Source organism: Engraulis encrasicolus, chromosome 5 (genome assembly GCF_034702125.1).
Source record: "Engraulis encrasicolus isolate BLACKSEA-1 chromosome 5, IST_EnEncr_1.0, whole genome shotgun sequence".
In the NCBI taxonomy this organism is placed as follows: Eukaryota; Metazoa; Chordata; class Actinopteri; order Clupeiformes; family Engraulidae; genus Engraulis; species Engraulis encrasicolus.
The window spans coordinates 51,008,907-51,023,366 of NC_085861.1; the positions used below are offsets into that span (position 1 = coordinate 51,008,907).

A 14,460-nucleotide genomic window follows, 5' to 3' on the forward strand; every position below is an offset into this window, starting at 1 on the left:
TTTCCCTTCCCTTCGTCCCTGTGTGGTGTTTTTGTACGTCACCATCACCAGCAGAAAAAAAGCCTTGCACGTCAGCACTGACATCAAACACTTACAAAAAATGAAATTTGGCTTTTAAGATTAAGATGCTTAGTATGGATTAATCCAAAGCTCAGTTTCCCCAGGTCCCTGAGCACTGTTGATATAAAAAATTGCTTGGATTTGCTCGTATTGATGCTACTCAAAATAATGGCCAACTTTTCAATGTTTCCAATATCTCATTCATTTGTGTTCTCTACCAGATCTGGTTTACGTTGCAACTGAAGTTCCGGTTAGACTTCAACCAACAGCCCTCTGTTACCTTCAAAAAAACAGGACTAAGGATTGATTTACAAAAAAGCACTCCTTTAATGTTTATTAACTCCATCAGAGGAGGCGGAGTGAGTTATTAAAACTATAAACTGAAGCATTTTAATGCAGTTAGTTGATGTATTACAGGGTGTGCTGTACAGGGATTGCATTGGAGTGCTGTGTTACTGAACAAGGATTGCGTTTCTGTTGACCACCAGCAGGTTTGTTAAACAAACTGAGACACCAATTACGTCCTGTAATCAGAGAAATAGAATACTTAGAAAAGGCTATTGTCCAAATAGCACCTCATGACAAGCTAGTTTCATAAGAATCCGCCATGGGCAATAGGATGGGTTGCAATATACTGGCTTGAGCAATTCCAGGTACTCCAATGAGTTTAACACAGTTGTCAGCAACTGGGCTTCTACTTTGAGCTTGAAAGAGGTTTCAGCCCTCATCCAAGGAACTTCATCAGTTCTGGTTGATGGAGAGAATGCTTGCTAGTGGTTATACTGCCCTACAAAGGCAAAGTGCAATAACTACAGCAGCATTGAAACTGAGGAAAATACCTTCCAAGCCTTGGTATTAGGTTGAATACTGTATTGCAGTTTGTCACCATATAAAGGAGGTGTTATGAAGACCATTTTCAGGCCAAGCTCAACTTTGACTTAATATGTAGTTACTGCACTTTGCCTTTGTGGGGCAGTATACTTCTCTAGACCCCACTCTTCAACTCTGACGAAATTCACATGACTTCATACCAGAACTGATGAGGCAGCTTTGAATTAGGAGCGAAACGTCCTTCAGGTTCAAGGGTCAAGACCAGTGGTTTACAAATGAATTAGTTGGATCGCAGGATCGCATTACCTGGATGAATTAGAATCTTCACCCACAATTCTAGGTATTCCATTTCCATGCTGCTTAACCCTTACCAAAATAGCTCTTGCTGGATGTACACACGTCCACATGTCCACAGAGGCGATTAAACCAGCCCGTAAAAACTTAAGGTTCCGTTTTATCCGAGGAGTCACCACGCCATTTACCCTTACCATAAGACCTGCAAACCGGACGAGTGCAGCGAAGCAGAGTTGCAGAGGCACATACTGCACATACAAACAGCACTGCACAGCACAGCACAGCAACACACTGTGGAACTGTGGAAGGGCCTCAAGCCAAACTTTGTTGAACGTTTAGCCAGAGGTGCACAAGGAAGTAGCCTGAGCATGGTTCTGACCCTACATACTGCTTCCTGGGTGGGCCTGACTGACATGGCTGTCCCATGCTCACTTGAGTAACTGGGCTGAATGCCGATATGCAATTCCAAGTTCTCCTGTGCTATACAAACATAATCAATGACCAATTAGGGGGCACTTTACATTTAAGAAACACTTGACATTTGCCTATTTGAGTGACACTGACTGCTTTGTGAATGCATTTGAATATTTGCAAAGTATGTCTTCTGGTGCAGCACGGTGTGCAGGCAGATACATGCTGGTGTTGGGAGCTGAGTTTTGCCTTGTGTTTGCGTGCATGTGTGTCTACGTGTGTGTGTATGTGTATCTAATTGTGTGTCTATGCTCATTTGTCTGCAATGCAGGCTCATGCATGTGCCCTTTTCCACAGCTCCAGAGCAGCAAGCACTCCAAGTCAAGTCAAGCCAGCGCTAGCAGCAAAGCCGGGGAGAGATTCAGTACAGTGAGAGCCAGGAATGGAGGGATGACGACAAAGATGAGTAGAGTACAGTAGCATCAAGTCCAAGCCTCTAATGCGTATTGCACACACTCGCCACTCTTTCACGACTTCTTATCTCGTTTTGGTAGCTCTTCAGAATAGGGTTCGCATGTTAGCCACAGACTCATTACCGTCTGTTAAACTTACTAGCCACTTTGACCTATTAGTGAGTGTGTGTTTGGCTAGTAAGATTAACATACTAGCCGATTTGGCTAGTGATGAAAATAGTTAATTTAGAGCCCTGCGTATTACCATCTGTAGAAGTGACTTAGTACACGTGTTCAGCAAAATCAAGGGTCTAATAAGTTCTTTACGATTATGTCAATGAAATATTGTTGGAAATGAACATGAGGTATGAGAATACACGCCTAATAAATGATTGATTTTGCTGAACTTGTGTCTTATAAGTCACATAGTCAGGCATGTGTTAAGTGGCTCCCATGTGAATCCTACTTTAAAAGTGTTACCTTTTATTTTTTTATTTTTTTGCTATCTGTTTCCGGACTGAGTGTTGTTGAGGATGTTTACCTGCTGATTAAGCCAATGCCAGAGCTTCGGGGAGGGAAGACAAACAAGAGAGACAAACCAGGGATTAGAAGAGAAAGAGCAATAGATAAAAAAACCGAGTGCAGTCTTCGAGTTTGCTCTGAGCAGCATGTCACATGGTTTCCAGGCTGAGGGAGTGTGTGGGGATCAGTTTCCGTCAGGTGCTGGGGGCGAGGAGTGGGGCACGGGACGGTGAGGTGAGGAGTGGACGGAGGTCGTGATTGGACAGAAAGACGTGTGTGTGTGTGTGTGTGTGTGTGTGTGTGCAGTCTTAACCTTTCACTTGGACTGTGAAAGTGACTGCCAAAATGGCTTGCTGTGTCATGTCTGAGATTTGTGGAGGGCGGGGGTATACCATCGTGTGACTTGAGGCAGGCAGAGGCGAGGAAAAGGGCGGGGGGTGTACTAGGCTTCACCAGCATGCCATGTGAGGCATTCACACACTCGCTCTCTGAAACACGAACACACACGCACAAGCACACACACACACACACACACGCACACACGCACACACACACACACACACACACACACACACACACACACACACACACACACACACACACACACACACACACACACACACACACGCACACGCACACGCACACGCACACGCACACGCACACACACGGAGCAAGTGCTGAAACGTAGCCTGAAGGCACATCAGCTCAGCTATTGTATGAACATTTACTCACTGTTATACTACCACTTCTTTTTTTTCTCGTTTTGTTCTGATTACTTTTTTTCTTCTTTTTTTTTAAAGACTTGCCTTGATGAATTTCCCAGAGGAGATGGTCAGCTGCTTTATGTCAGCTGTTCTGAGCCAGATGAGAACTCAGAGGGGGGAATCCCCTGACATGCACACATTCTGCCTTAAACTCCATTACCGTCCCTCTATGCAGCTGTTGTTCACACTTACATAAACCCATGCAGGCCCATTCACCCTTAGTGGACGGCTTTTTTTTCATGAGTCTCTGTGTGAAAGAACACAGCAGTGTAGGTATGATAAGGTGATGATAAGGTGTTCAAAAGTGTGGATGTGAGGACTTATTGTTAAGAGGGAAGACAAGCGAAACGGACAGTGGCCAAGGGTCCATTGCACTCCACTGGCTGGGAGGAGTGGGAGGCGGCTTTACCTTTGTGTCGATACGAAGCAGGAAGCGAGAGAGGCCTCTGATTGGTCCGGGCAGAAGCACTTCCTGTCTCTCGCCGACGAACTGCTGCAGTCTCCCCCACCAGGACCATAGGGCTCGCTCGGCGAAGCCCTTCAACCCAAAGTGCACTATGGCCTTTTTCAGAAGCCACACTAAAACACACACACACACACACACACACACACACACACACACACACACACACACACACACACACACACACACACACACACACACACACACACACACACAGTGAAAATAATGTAAAAACACCTACACAAACTACACGTAAAGCACTTTTTCAGAAGTCACACAAAAACACACACACATATGCACGCACACACACACATAATGAATTACAAAAATCTACAAAAACCTAAACATTGATCCTGACGAGCACTCCCTTTCCTTTCCAGCAAACCACACACTGGCCACAAGCTTTCTTGCACCAAGTTTTCCTTGAGACCATTCAATTTCCCTTGTTCACACAGTCCCATTTCACTGGCAAAAATGCTCAAATGTACTCAAAAATACTTCAAAGCACATTTCACAAAAACGCATACAGAGAGAGAGAGAGAGAGTCAGAGAGAGAGAGAGAGAGAGAGAGAGAGAGAGAGAGAGTCAGAGAGTCAGAGAGTCAGAGAGTCAGAGAAAGACTATACCAGCTACAGGTATGGGGAGCAGCTGTATAATCCACAGGTTGAGGAAGATCTGCACAATGATGAAGGCCCATCCCAGCATCACGAAGTAGATGTCACTGGCCCTCTTCTTCTGCTGCATGGCTCCCAGCTGGGGCCGCACGGGCCGCTGGACACGCTGCACACCACCACCACCGCCACCACCACCAGCACTTGGTCCAGCACCATCCACCGAGTCTGGATGGAGGGGACAACAAGTTAAGTTTTAAAAATTCCAATATCAAATTTAGTTTGTTAGCTTATGTAGTTTAGTTAGTTAGTTAGGTAGTCAAATGAAGCAATATTTATTGTAGCTGATTGTACTTAATCTGTGATGTAAATTCTTCCTCTATCTTATTTACCTTTTTGTGTAGCTATAATACAATACGCTTTTATCTGTTTTAATGTGTGGACTCCAGGAAAGACAGGCTCTGGCCCTCCACCACCAATTGGCCCAGCGTCATCAATTCATCATCAGTTATTACATGGCTTGTCTTCATTCTGTAGAATGTGCCGTTCTCTTGAATGTGGCTCCCCAACGTTCAAACATCTGCCATTTCTAAAGAAGCGACGGGATCTTGCATCTCTCTGTTGGTCGCTATTCCCTGACAGGGACCTTCATGTCGAACGTTATCCCTCACATAACTTTCCAACCCGTGGACGGATATTTTCATCAAAATCGTGCGTGCCAATTACAAAAGGTACTTTTAATATAAAGTCAAGTAGGTTTTTATTGTCAATTTCTTTACATGCACTGGTCATACAAAGAATTTGAAATTACATTTCTTGCTTTCCCATACAGACATAGACTAATCTAGGTAAGGACATAGACAGTATAGACATAGACAGTACTTATACATGGACTTAAGACAGTATGGACATAGACAGTGCTCATACAGACATTTAAAGTGCAAGACTGGACAACAGAAGACTTGTAGAGGACATACATTAAGCGACATTTAATATAAACTTCAGCAATCCAAGGGCAAGGGCATACAGACATTAGAGTGGGACGTTTGAGGCAGAAGAACTGGGTTGACAGGTTTTATGCCTCTCTTGCTACTGTTGTTCCTTCAATGGTGGATCAAGTAACCACTTACTACATGAGTAGGACCATGACTTTCCAATGCCACTCATCAGCACTGACCAGTGTTTTATTGCACTGCGGCGTATTTAGTTGCCCTATGCGTATCACATTGCTTTTTGTTTGGGTGATAACTTTTCAACGACTTTCCAGATGACTGCGGGCTGTCACCCGGGCTCATTTAATATGAATGGACTTCTGCTAAATATCAGCATTTGTGTACAATATGTACAAACAGGGACAGGGTGTGTGTGTGTGTGTGTGTGTGTGTGTGTATGTATGTGTGTGTGTGTGTGTGTATGTGTGTGTGTGTGTGTGTGTGTGTGTGTGTGTGTGTGTGTGTGTGTGTGTGTGTGTGTGTGTGTGTGGCCATCTTTGTACCTTGGGACGGTGCAGTGTCGCTCCTCTGCTGCTCCACTTTGGGCTGTCCGTGAGTGCTGCAGGAGATGGCCATGTAAATGGTGCTGGCTGCAAAAGACAACACCTGCCCCGACAACTGATCTGGAAGAGGAGAGAGAGAGAGAGAGAGAGAGAGAGAGAGAGAGAAAGAGAGAGGGAGAGAGAGAGAGAGAGAGAGAGATGACAAACAACTGACAGTTAGCAACAGTCCTTCTCTCAAAAGAAAGCCTTACTGTAGATTCATATTAGAGAAGAATTTAAGCCCATGGGGAGATAGACTGCTTGGAGAGATGGAGTCAGAGAGAGGTAAACCATTCCATTTCACAAGTTATGGCACTATTGTAAAGGCAATATCATCGAAGAGATGACCTGCACCTTTCAAGGTGGCTTTTGTTGTGTGGTGCTGCGTTGGCTTTGGGTATACACCAGGGGTGCTCAACTGGCGGACCCAGGTCCAGATGCGGACCCAAACGCAATGTCATCCAGACCAAGACAAAATCCATCTGTATTTAATATGTATAAATTATAAATGAGATTTCGCTGCCATGCGATCTATAGGTGTATTTCTGCGAAGCCAGTCTTATGACAAATAAAAGTATCATCACTATGACAACTCAGTGAGTGAGCAAGAGGCCAGTGCGGCCAGCGAGTGAGGCTATTTTCTGCATCGGTCCGTGGTAACTTTTTTGGACCCTGGAAACATACGAAATTTGGCGAGTGGACCTTTTCAGTTTCTAGTTGAGCACCCCTGGTATAGAGTAATTCAAAATCAGAAGGTCTGAAGCTTGCACTCAGTGAAAACTAAAAAGAGATGCCCACATAAAAGTGACCCCAAGTCACCTGTTGCTTCTGATGCTACTTCCTTTTTAAACCACTGTGAATGTTTGTTATGGTTTTGCACTGAGGATGGGGTCATCCGAAACGTTTCCACTTGCACTTTTGTAAATAGCACGGCATATGTGACACCAATAAAATCCCACTTTTATATGGGCATTTCTTTTTAGCTTTTACTGAGTACAAGCTCCTGATTTTGAATTACTGGCAGAAACAAATGACAAGCCTCACTGAACCAGTATCTCTTGACTACCTTATTAAACCTTTAAAACGTACTCCTTGCCTTACAAAAACAGTCCACCCTTTTTCGATTTTCGCATATTTGTAGGATTTTAAAGTATTACACAAACACTGTTACAAAAACTGACCAGGCAGCTACTAGACTGTTTGCATAAAACCTTGGACAGATAACAATTCCATACATTGATAAGAAACAGAATTCACTTGAATGTATGTACTTTTCCTGTGAATGCCAAGTTTGGCAATATTGGAACATTTTCTTTTGTTGTTGTTTGGATATTTTTTTATTTTATTAAAGGATCCCCATTAGCTTATGCCGTAGCAGTTCGCTAGTCTTCCTGGGGTCCTATTCCAAATACATGTAACACATCACATTTCAGATTAATAACAATACAGATAAACATGCCTTGCAAAAAAAATAAAAAGAGTTTTTCAAAGATTCAAGTAAAAGACATACAAGAAGATCTCAGAAGGTCAGCAACAAGTTTAGCAAACTGTTATAAAAAGCAATGCTGCCACATTGCTGAAAGTTCTCCTTCACACATTTAAAACAATAAAAAACAGACCTTACAACTTAAGATGACACCTATATCAACCATTCAAAAGATACCTTTTTAATTTCCTTTTAAAGGTTTTTTTGCCCGTGTCTTCACGGATATCCAATGGCAATTCGTTCCATGTCTTAATTGCTCTATAAAGCACAGTTCTTTTCATTGAATTCGTTTTTGGATTTGGTAGCACAATGTCACCCTTGCCTGCTTTCCTGGTGGCATATTTGTGAGCCGTGTTACAAAACACTACTTGCTGGATCAACGACTCAGGTCTCTGCGTTTTTATTGCTTCATTAAGACATGTCGCTGTGCTTAAGGCCAGTCTCTTCTCCACGCTGAGCCATGACAGCGCAGTGTGCATCTTATGGATGCCAGTTCTAGGTGAACATCCAAGGACAAGTCTGGCAGCTCTGTTCTGAACGACTTGTAGTTTTGCCAGCTCCCTTTTTGAGGCTGAGGCCCAGACCACTGAGCAGTAATCTAGATGAGATAAAATTAAAGATTTGCAGACTTGCTCTTGGATTTTAAATGGCACATATGGTGAACATTGTCTAGTAAAGTGAATACCACTGCCCATTTTTTGAATGATTCTATCTATATGCTGTGACCAAGACAGATGGTTGTCAATGACCATACCCAGCAATTTCAGCTTTTCAACTTGTTCAATGGGTTCTTTGGCCACATATAATTCTAACTTTGGCTTGGTAGCCAGTTTATGTCTAGACCCAAATAAAATACTCTTAGTTTTGGATATATTCAAGACCAGCTTATTCACAGTAATCCATTCATACACCCTTTCCAATTCTTTGGATATTACCTCCCCAAGTTCATCACTAGAGTTGGCAGCACAATACATTGTTGAATCTGATATGGGGGACAGGAGTTGAGAAAAGAGGTCCAAAAGAGGGTGCTCGCCGAAAATGATTGGGAAATATTTTTGTTGTTTTCAATGAATGATCTAATTTTTTGCCTTAACATTAACCCCTTAGCACAGAGCCTATGCTATAACTTTATTGTCACCAAAATTGTAATGCTACGTCTTAATCTGTTACTGAAGACTCTAAGTAATGTCAAAGCAATGTTGTTATGATGTAGTTGGGTATTTCAACAGATAGTGAATAGGCCTGCCGGCAACCCCATCTGCAGCAAAAGGCTACCATTTTATGGTCATTAGCTGTGTTTGTCCCACTTGATGTCTGAGACCCAAAAACATCATTGACCATTACAACGTTCAGCCCTACGTAGTAGGGCCTATGTGTCTTAGGGCTGCTTCCTTCCACGCCTGGTTTAGACCTAATGATTAATATTACATACATTATTGATTCAATTAAACTAAGGACTGTAACCCGCTCAACTTGGAGTGCTGTCCTGCTTTTTCTTTTTCTTTTTCTTTAATTCATAAATTATTGATTAAAAGATATGATAATACATAAGCAGAAAATAAGGGATCAGAGTGAGGGCAGCTTACTTCCATGTCTGGTTTAGACCTAATACGTGTCTTACGGCTGCTTACTTCCATGCTTGGTTTAGACCTAATGTGTGTCTTAGGGTTGCTTACTTTCATGCTTGGTTCCACCTGGTGTGGGCTGCTTCTCCTGGGTTCCGATGAGGAGAAGGACAACAGCGATGACAAACATGGGAACCCTCCAGGAGCCCGCCAGAGAAACTGAGATGGAGAGAAGAAGGTGAAGGTGAAGTCACATGTCAGCAAATGGAGGGACACAAGACAGAGTGACTGAGGAAGTCACAGCTGTGTCTCACAAATGCCTGCCACTTGACATTTTGCCAAAGGTCAAGCATATGTGCTATGCACATTGGAGTGTTGGTGTGTGTTGCAGTGACAGTGGCCACAGACAACATACAGTACAAGTAGGCAGCTGTGGCCTAATGGATAGAGAGTTGGTCATGAGATCAGCAGGGTTACAGGTTTGAATCCTGTTACCAGTAGAATCAAATGTGGGAGGTCTCTTCCACCTTCATCCAACGCATCTCACCTCACGTTACAGAAGGGACTCTATCCAAAAACCCTGCACCCAAATAAGTGTATGTCGCTCAGGCAGAAAGTCACTGCTAAATGTACTTAGTGTAAACACAAGCTGCATAAGGAACTGGTATTCACTAATGGCCAAATGTGGCATGGAACCAAACTCAAGTTGCATTTAAGATTGTATTCGGTTAGTGTTATCTACCACATTATTTTTCCGTCTGGTACATCAAATGTTCTTGTATTTATATATTCCACAACAGTCAGTGATTTCAAACAGTAGGGCTTTGGATTAATTCACACTGATTGTGTGCTTTTGGCCTTTTTACTCCCTGTTGTCCATGATGTTTGTAAATGCTGTACAACCAAATAATCATCTAGTAGAGGAAGATACATCAAGCCCATGCTTTTCCTTGGTCCATGTGATGTCAGATGCCCTTTTAGGAGACCTTTGATTACTTAGGAGAGGTTTGGAGACTTTAAGTTGAGAATAAATGGAGTTCCCTTGGTGCTGCAGATGGCGGTAGCGCACATCTTATGCAAAGTGTCACCAAACTGCACAAAAAAAGAAGAAAGAGGAGACAATGCCCACATTGCATTGGGTAGGCAGGGTTTGGTATCTCACTCTACAAGACGATTCCTTGGTACAGCTGTGTTTCAGGGGTTTGGATCTCACCTAGGTAAAATATGAGGACAGTCCATACTGGGACAGACATGGCTCGCAGGTAACCCTCCATCCCTGGAGTCCACTTGAAGATGACCGCCAAGACATAGCCGATCACCAAAGTACCCACCTGAGACATAGAGAAGTTCATTATATTGTCAGTTCAAGTGTTCTCCACAGCATTTAGTTGTAAGCGTAACTTACTAACAAGCAGTTGTTTGGCACAGGATATTACCAAGACCACAACTTCCCCTCCTAAGCCTCATACAGATATGCTGGCGACTAAGCTAGCGTCTGTTTCCCACGCCATAGATTTAGGCTACTGTAAGGTTATGGGTTCGAGCCTGGGACATCCGATACACAAGTCTTGTTGAATGTTTTGTTACTCGTCACTCAGGAACTTAATTTGTGGTCTGGTTGACAGGGAATAACATCAACATCAACCAGACTGCTGATGAGTTATGGATCATTCAAGCTCCAAGAGGATGTCTTGTTGCTTACACCCAACTGAACTCTTTGGATAACATGACCAGGATGAATGGATCTTTTCACAGACACTTTGGTGCCAACATGACATCTCAGTTAGCATCACCACGTGAACAGTAAGAACCCCCTCAGTTAGTTTACATCCACTCTCCACGGCGCAGATGTCCATGGGTTGGGAGTGGGGGTGCTTGTTCGTGAGACAAATATAGCCTAGAGAAGAAACATTTTGGGACAGCAGGTCCCAGACATTTGGCTAGAGCTCTAGACTGGATAAGTGGAGACCACGCCCTCTTCAGTCTAATGATCTGGAATGATAGCTGAAGTGACAGGCTCATGGGGAGGAAAGCGCCACGCCCATTCTATTGTTTATGTTTCATGGCATGCTATGCTAGTGTTGTCTTACCCAAACAGCGCTGAAGCAATCCAGCGCAAGTGAGATGGCAGTCCAGACGTACGCGAGAACCACTTGCATGCCAACTAGACTCCAAGAGAGGTAAAGTCCGTAGAGTAAAGGGGCTCCAGCAAACACTAGCATGAGTACTTTCAAGCGCTCTAACACCAGTGTGCCCAGCATGTCAATAACATAGTTCACACACCACACCGGAACTAATAAGGTCCCCAACACCACCGGGGTTCCCGTCTCCTGAAGTCCATTGAGCCAGGAGCGGCAGAGACGGGCAAGAGAGTACTTGAACGGGTGCAGAAATGTCCCGCACAGCACAGCCCAAAGCAGGGGTCGGAGAAACGCCTCCAGGATAAAGTAAACTAAAACCGCTGCGCCGCAACAGCTCGCCACGAAAATCATCGCCCCGGTGTTATAGAAGGCCTGTTTGATGTTCTTGTCAAATTTAAGCGAAGTTGGCTGGCCAAACAGTTGGCTGACCATACCAACTGCAGGTTGCATCGATTCACTAAACGAGACATATCGCGGTCGGGCTGAGAGCGGTGTTTCAGCCGTCGTAGCTTCAGCGACGGCTGGCTCCTCTTGGCTGGAGCCCTCCGCGTCGGCCATGTTCGTACTAATGTTGTACGACTACTCAAATGTTTTCAGACGCCTTGTAGCAACCCAATGTAAGTAGGCGGCTGGATGTGAGTGCCCGGATATCCGCCCGAGTATTTGCATGTATTTGCATTCATTTCCGCCATCAGGAATGCTTTGCGGTACCACAGCTACCCTATGTGAGTCGCGCTGTGTCGCCTGACTGTCCCTTCTATAATATGATTGAAGCCCACCGTAACAACTCGGCCTCGGTCCCCGCGGCAAATATCCACCACACCACCACGGGTCCTCGTGTTGTGACCGTTTTAGGATCTTTTTTTCATATCCAATACTTGCACATTAAGAGTGACAATTCCATCATGGATGTTTAAACGATATGTGCGAATGCAGTCATGTTGAATTTAGGGTGGCCAAACCATGCCATGTCACGAAGAACGTGCATCACATTATTTAAACAGCTCGTGTAGGCCTAAACGGTTATCCTGAGTGCCCGTGTCTTTTTTCAGATCGGAGGCTTGATTAGCAAAGATATGGGAGAGAAATTAGTTGTGCGTGCGCACACGTCTGCACAATATCCACCGGACACGAAGTTACTGGCTCCAATATTTCAGCGTCCCGCTTGATTCTGTACTGACACTTTTAAGTTTACGTAGCACAATCAAATGAATAGGCTATGTCTAAATTATAGGCTCTAGTCTCCAATGTGCCTAGTTTCACGTGTTCTTGGCATCAATCTGCACAATAGGCCTATGCGGCATAACTTTTCGAGGGCTACATTTAGACCGGGTAAAGTATCGAGCATGGTCTGTCCCTTCAATAATATTAAGAGTGTCCCGTAACAACTCGGTCTCGGCCCCCGCCGCAAGTATCCTCCACCACGAAGGTCCTCTGATGTTGTGACCGTTTTAGGATATTTTCATATAATACAGAAATAAGAGCGTGCGCGCGCGCCTCTGACTGTATCTAGACACGGAGGGAGAATGGCTCCAATATTTATATTCAGCGCCCAGTTTAATTCTGCACTGACACTTTTAAATGTTATGCCCAGATATTCTTTTAACTTGTTAGATATCCTGATATTATGTTTCACTAATGTAAGGAGTAAAACTCAGAAACTTCCCGGGTGCTAGCTACATTTAGACTGGGTAAACTCGTGACTTTAATGCCTTCCGAAACGGGCTATTCCAGTGTCTATTTTAGACTATAGCCTGGTGCAAAACTTTTTATGTAACATTGCGAATGGGCAGGATGATTTGCTTAGACACGCACGTGCTTCAGAGCAGCTAGAACTGTGCAAGGTGACTGCTGCAGTTTTCAGCTCAGTCCTCCTGGATAATAAACACAATGCCGACGAGAAAGTAACGCCGTTATCTTTTGATGAATTCCCTTTGGGTGCCCGGTTGAGACAGTTTAATTTTCACACCCAAATCAATTCGGTTTTAAGTTATAATTTCATTGTATACTTTTTTATTATTATTTTGATGTCACAGGGCCTATTCTTTTGATTGGGAGATCAAGGAACTTTCTGGTGTCGCCGAAACGGCGATGTGCGGTGGGCTCTTTACGCACGGCACCTATGTCCCTTCCATCTTCAGTCAGACTCAAATCGGACCGAAATCAAGTAGCTGAGGTTAAACGGTCGTAAATACACGACCGAAGGCGAGTAGCTGAGGTAAAATAGACGTAAATACTCGGGCGGATATCCGGGCACTCACATCCGGCAGCCTACTTACATTGGGTTGCTACACGCCTGCTCCACTACCTCATTGGGGGAAATGGGAACAAGAGGGAGGGAAAAGAGGGAGGAGCAGCGTACGTTCACGGAAGAAAACGAGTTGGGTCATTCTGCGTTCGTCCATGTCTGACAGATAGATCAGCCGTTGGCATAGAATCTTTCCATGAATCCCCGTGCCATCACGTCATGTCACCACAGTTCACATCGTTCTGTGGCTACATATTGAGAGACAGCCGATAAGCCTACTTTGCTACTGATAGTTCCAGTTCGCGAAAAGGCTTTTTGTAGCCTAGCCATGGATCTGACATGGCATGGGCTGCCAGAGAACAGAGAGATGAGAAACAGCACCCCCTGTCTGACAACATTTTGTGCACAAAGTATTTTTTATCTTCGACTTGCAGTTTGGAAGTGGAGCTCAAAGTTTTCATCTAGAACTATGGTCTAGGGGCCTACTTATAGGCTTGCAAAGCTAGCCTACAGGTTGGAAGTGGAATTGTTCCTCATAGGAAGTTATGTGTTATTGTGGCCTATGTGAATGAACCAAGGGCCCTATGCAATATTATAATAAGCCTACCTACAGGGTTAGTAATATTGCACTTGTGCACTTTTGTAAGTTAGGCTACTGTAGTTATAGGGCAGGACAAGGGGTGACACATGTGTTGTAGTATAACTGTTCCATACTGTATACCGTCTTCACTGAAAGCTTTGAACTGCACAGTTTAAAGTTGTCATCAATTAGGCTATAGGCCATTGACCATAACATTTGTTTGAAACCTTTGTTCTGAACTGTCAACATTATAGGCCTGTTCTTTTAAGATAACGATAAATGTCTGTAAAGTCAAATTTATCACATGCAATAGATTTTCCTCATTGTATTCATGTTGAATATTGAATAGCAAACAGTGTCACTGATGACCTTTGACCTCTCAAGGTCAGCAGAGGTCATATGCAACTTACCTCCACATCTTATGACAGGTCATGCTTTCATCACAAAGTGGCCGAAATCTTCATATAGGAGTTTAACCGCAATAATAAAACTAATTAA

The 14,460-nt window shown here is 43.9% G+C and overlaps 1 protein-coding gene across 4 annotated transcripts in view; it reads right to left on the reverse strand.

The window, feature by feature from the left end:
* Positions 1–11,717, reverse strand: part of tmem245 (transmembrane protein 245) — a 31,008-nt gene extending 19,291 nt beyond the window's left edge. For 2 of the 4 annotated variants that reach the window (XM_063199657.1, XM_063199654.1), the window contains exons 1-7: positions 11,084–11,717; positions 10,207–10,324; positions 9,105–9,212; positions 5,904–6,023; positions 4,424–4,636; positions 3,744–3,913; positions 2,590–2,613 (exon numbers count right to left, since the gene is read on the reverse strand). In XM_063199657.1, coding sequence (XP_063055727.1) covers positions 2,590–2,613; positions 3,744–3,913; positions 4,424–4,636; positions 5,904–6,023; positions 9,105–9,212; positions 10,207–10,324; positions 11,084–11,692 — 1,362 coding nt within the window. In that variant the 5' untranslated portion in view covers positions 11,693–11,717. The remainder of the gene's footprint in view (positions 1–2,589; positions 2,614–3,743; positions 3,914–4,423; positions 4,637–5,903; positions 6,024–9,104; positions 9,213–10,206; positions 10,325–11,083) is intronic. The other 2 variants (XM_063199658.1, XM_063199655.1) reach the window with 1 other exon arrangement.
* Positions 11,718–14,460: the final 2,743 nt, after the last annotated feature.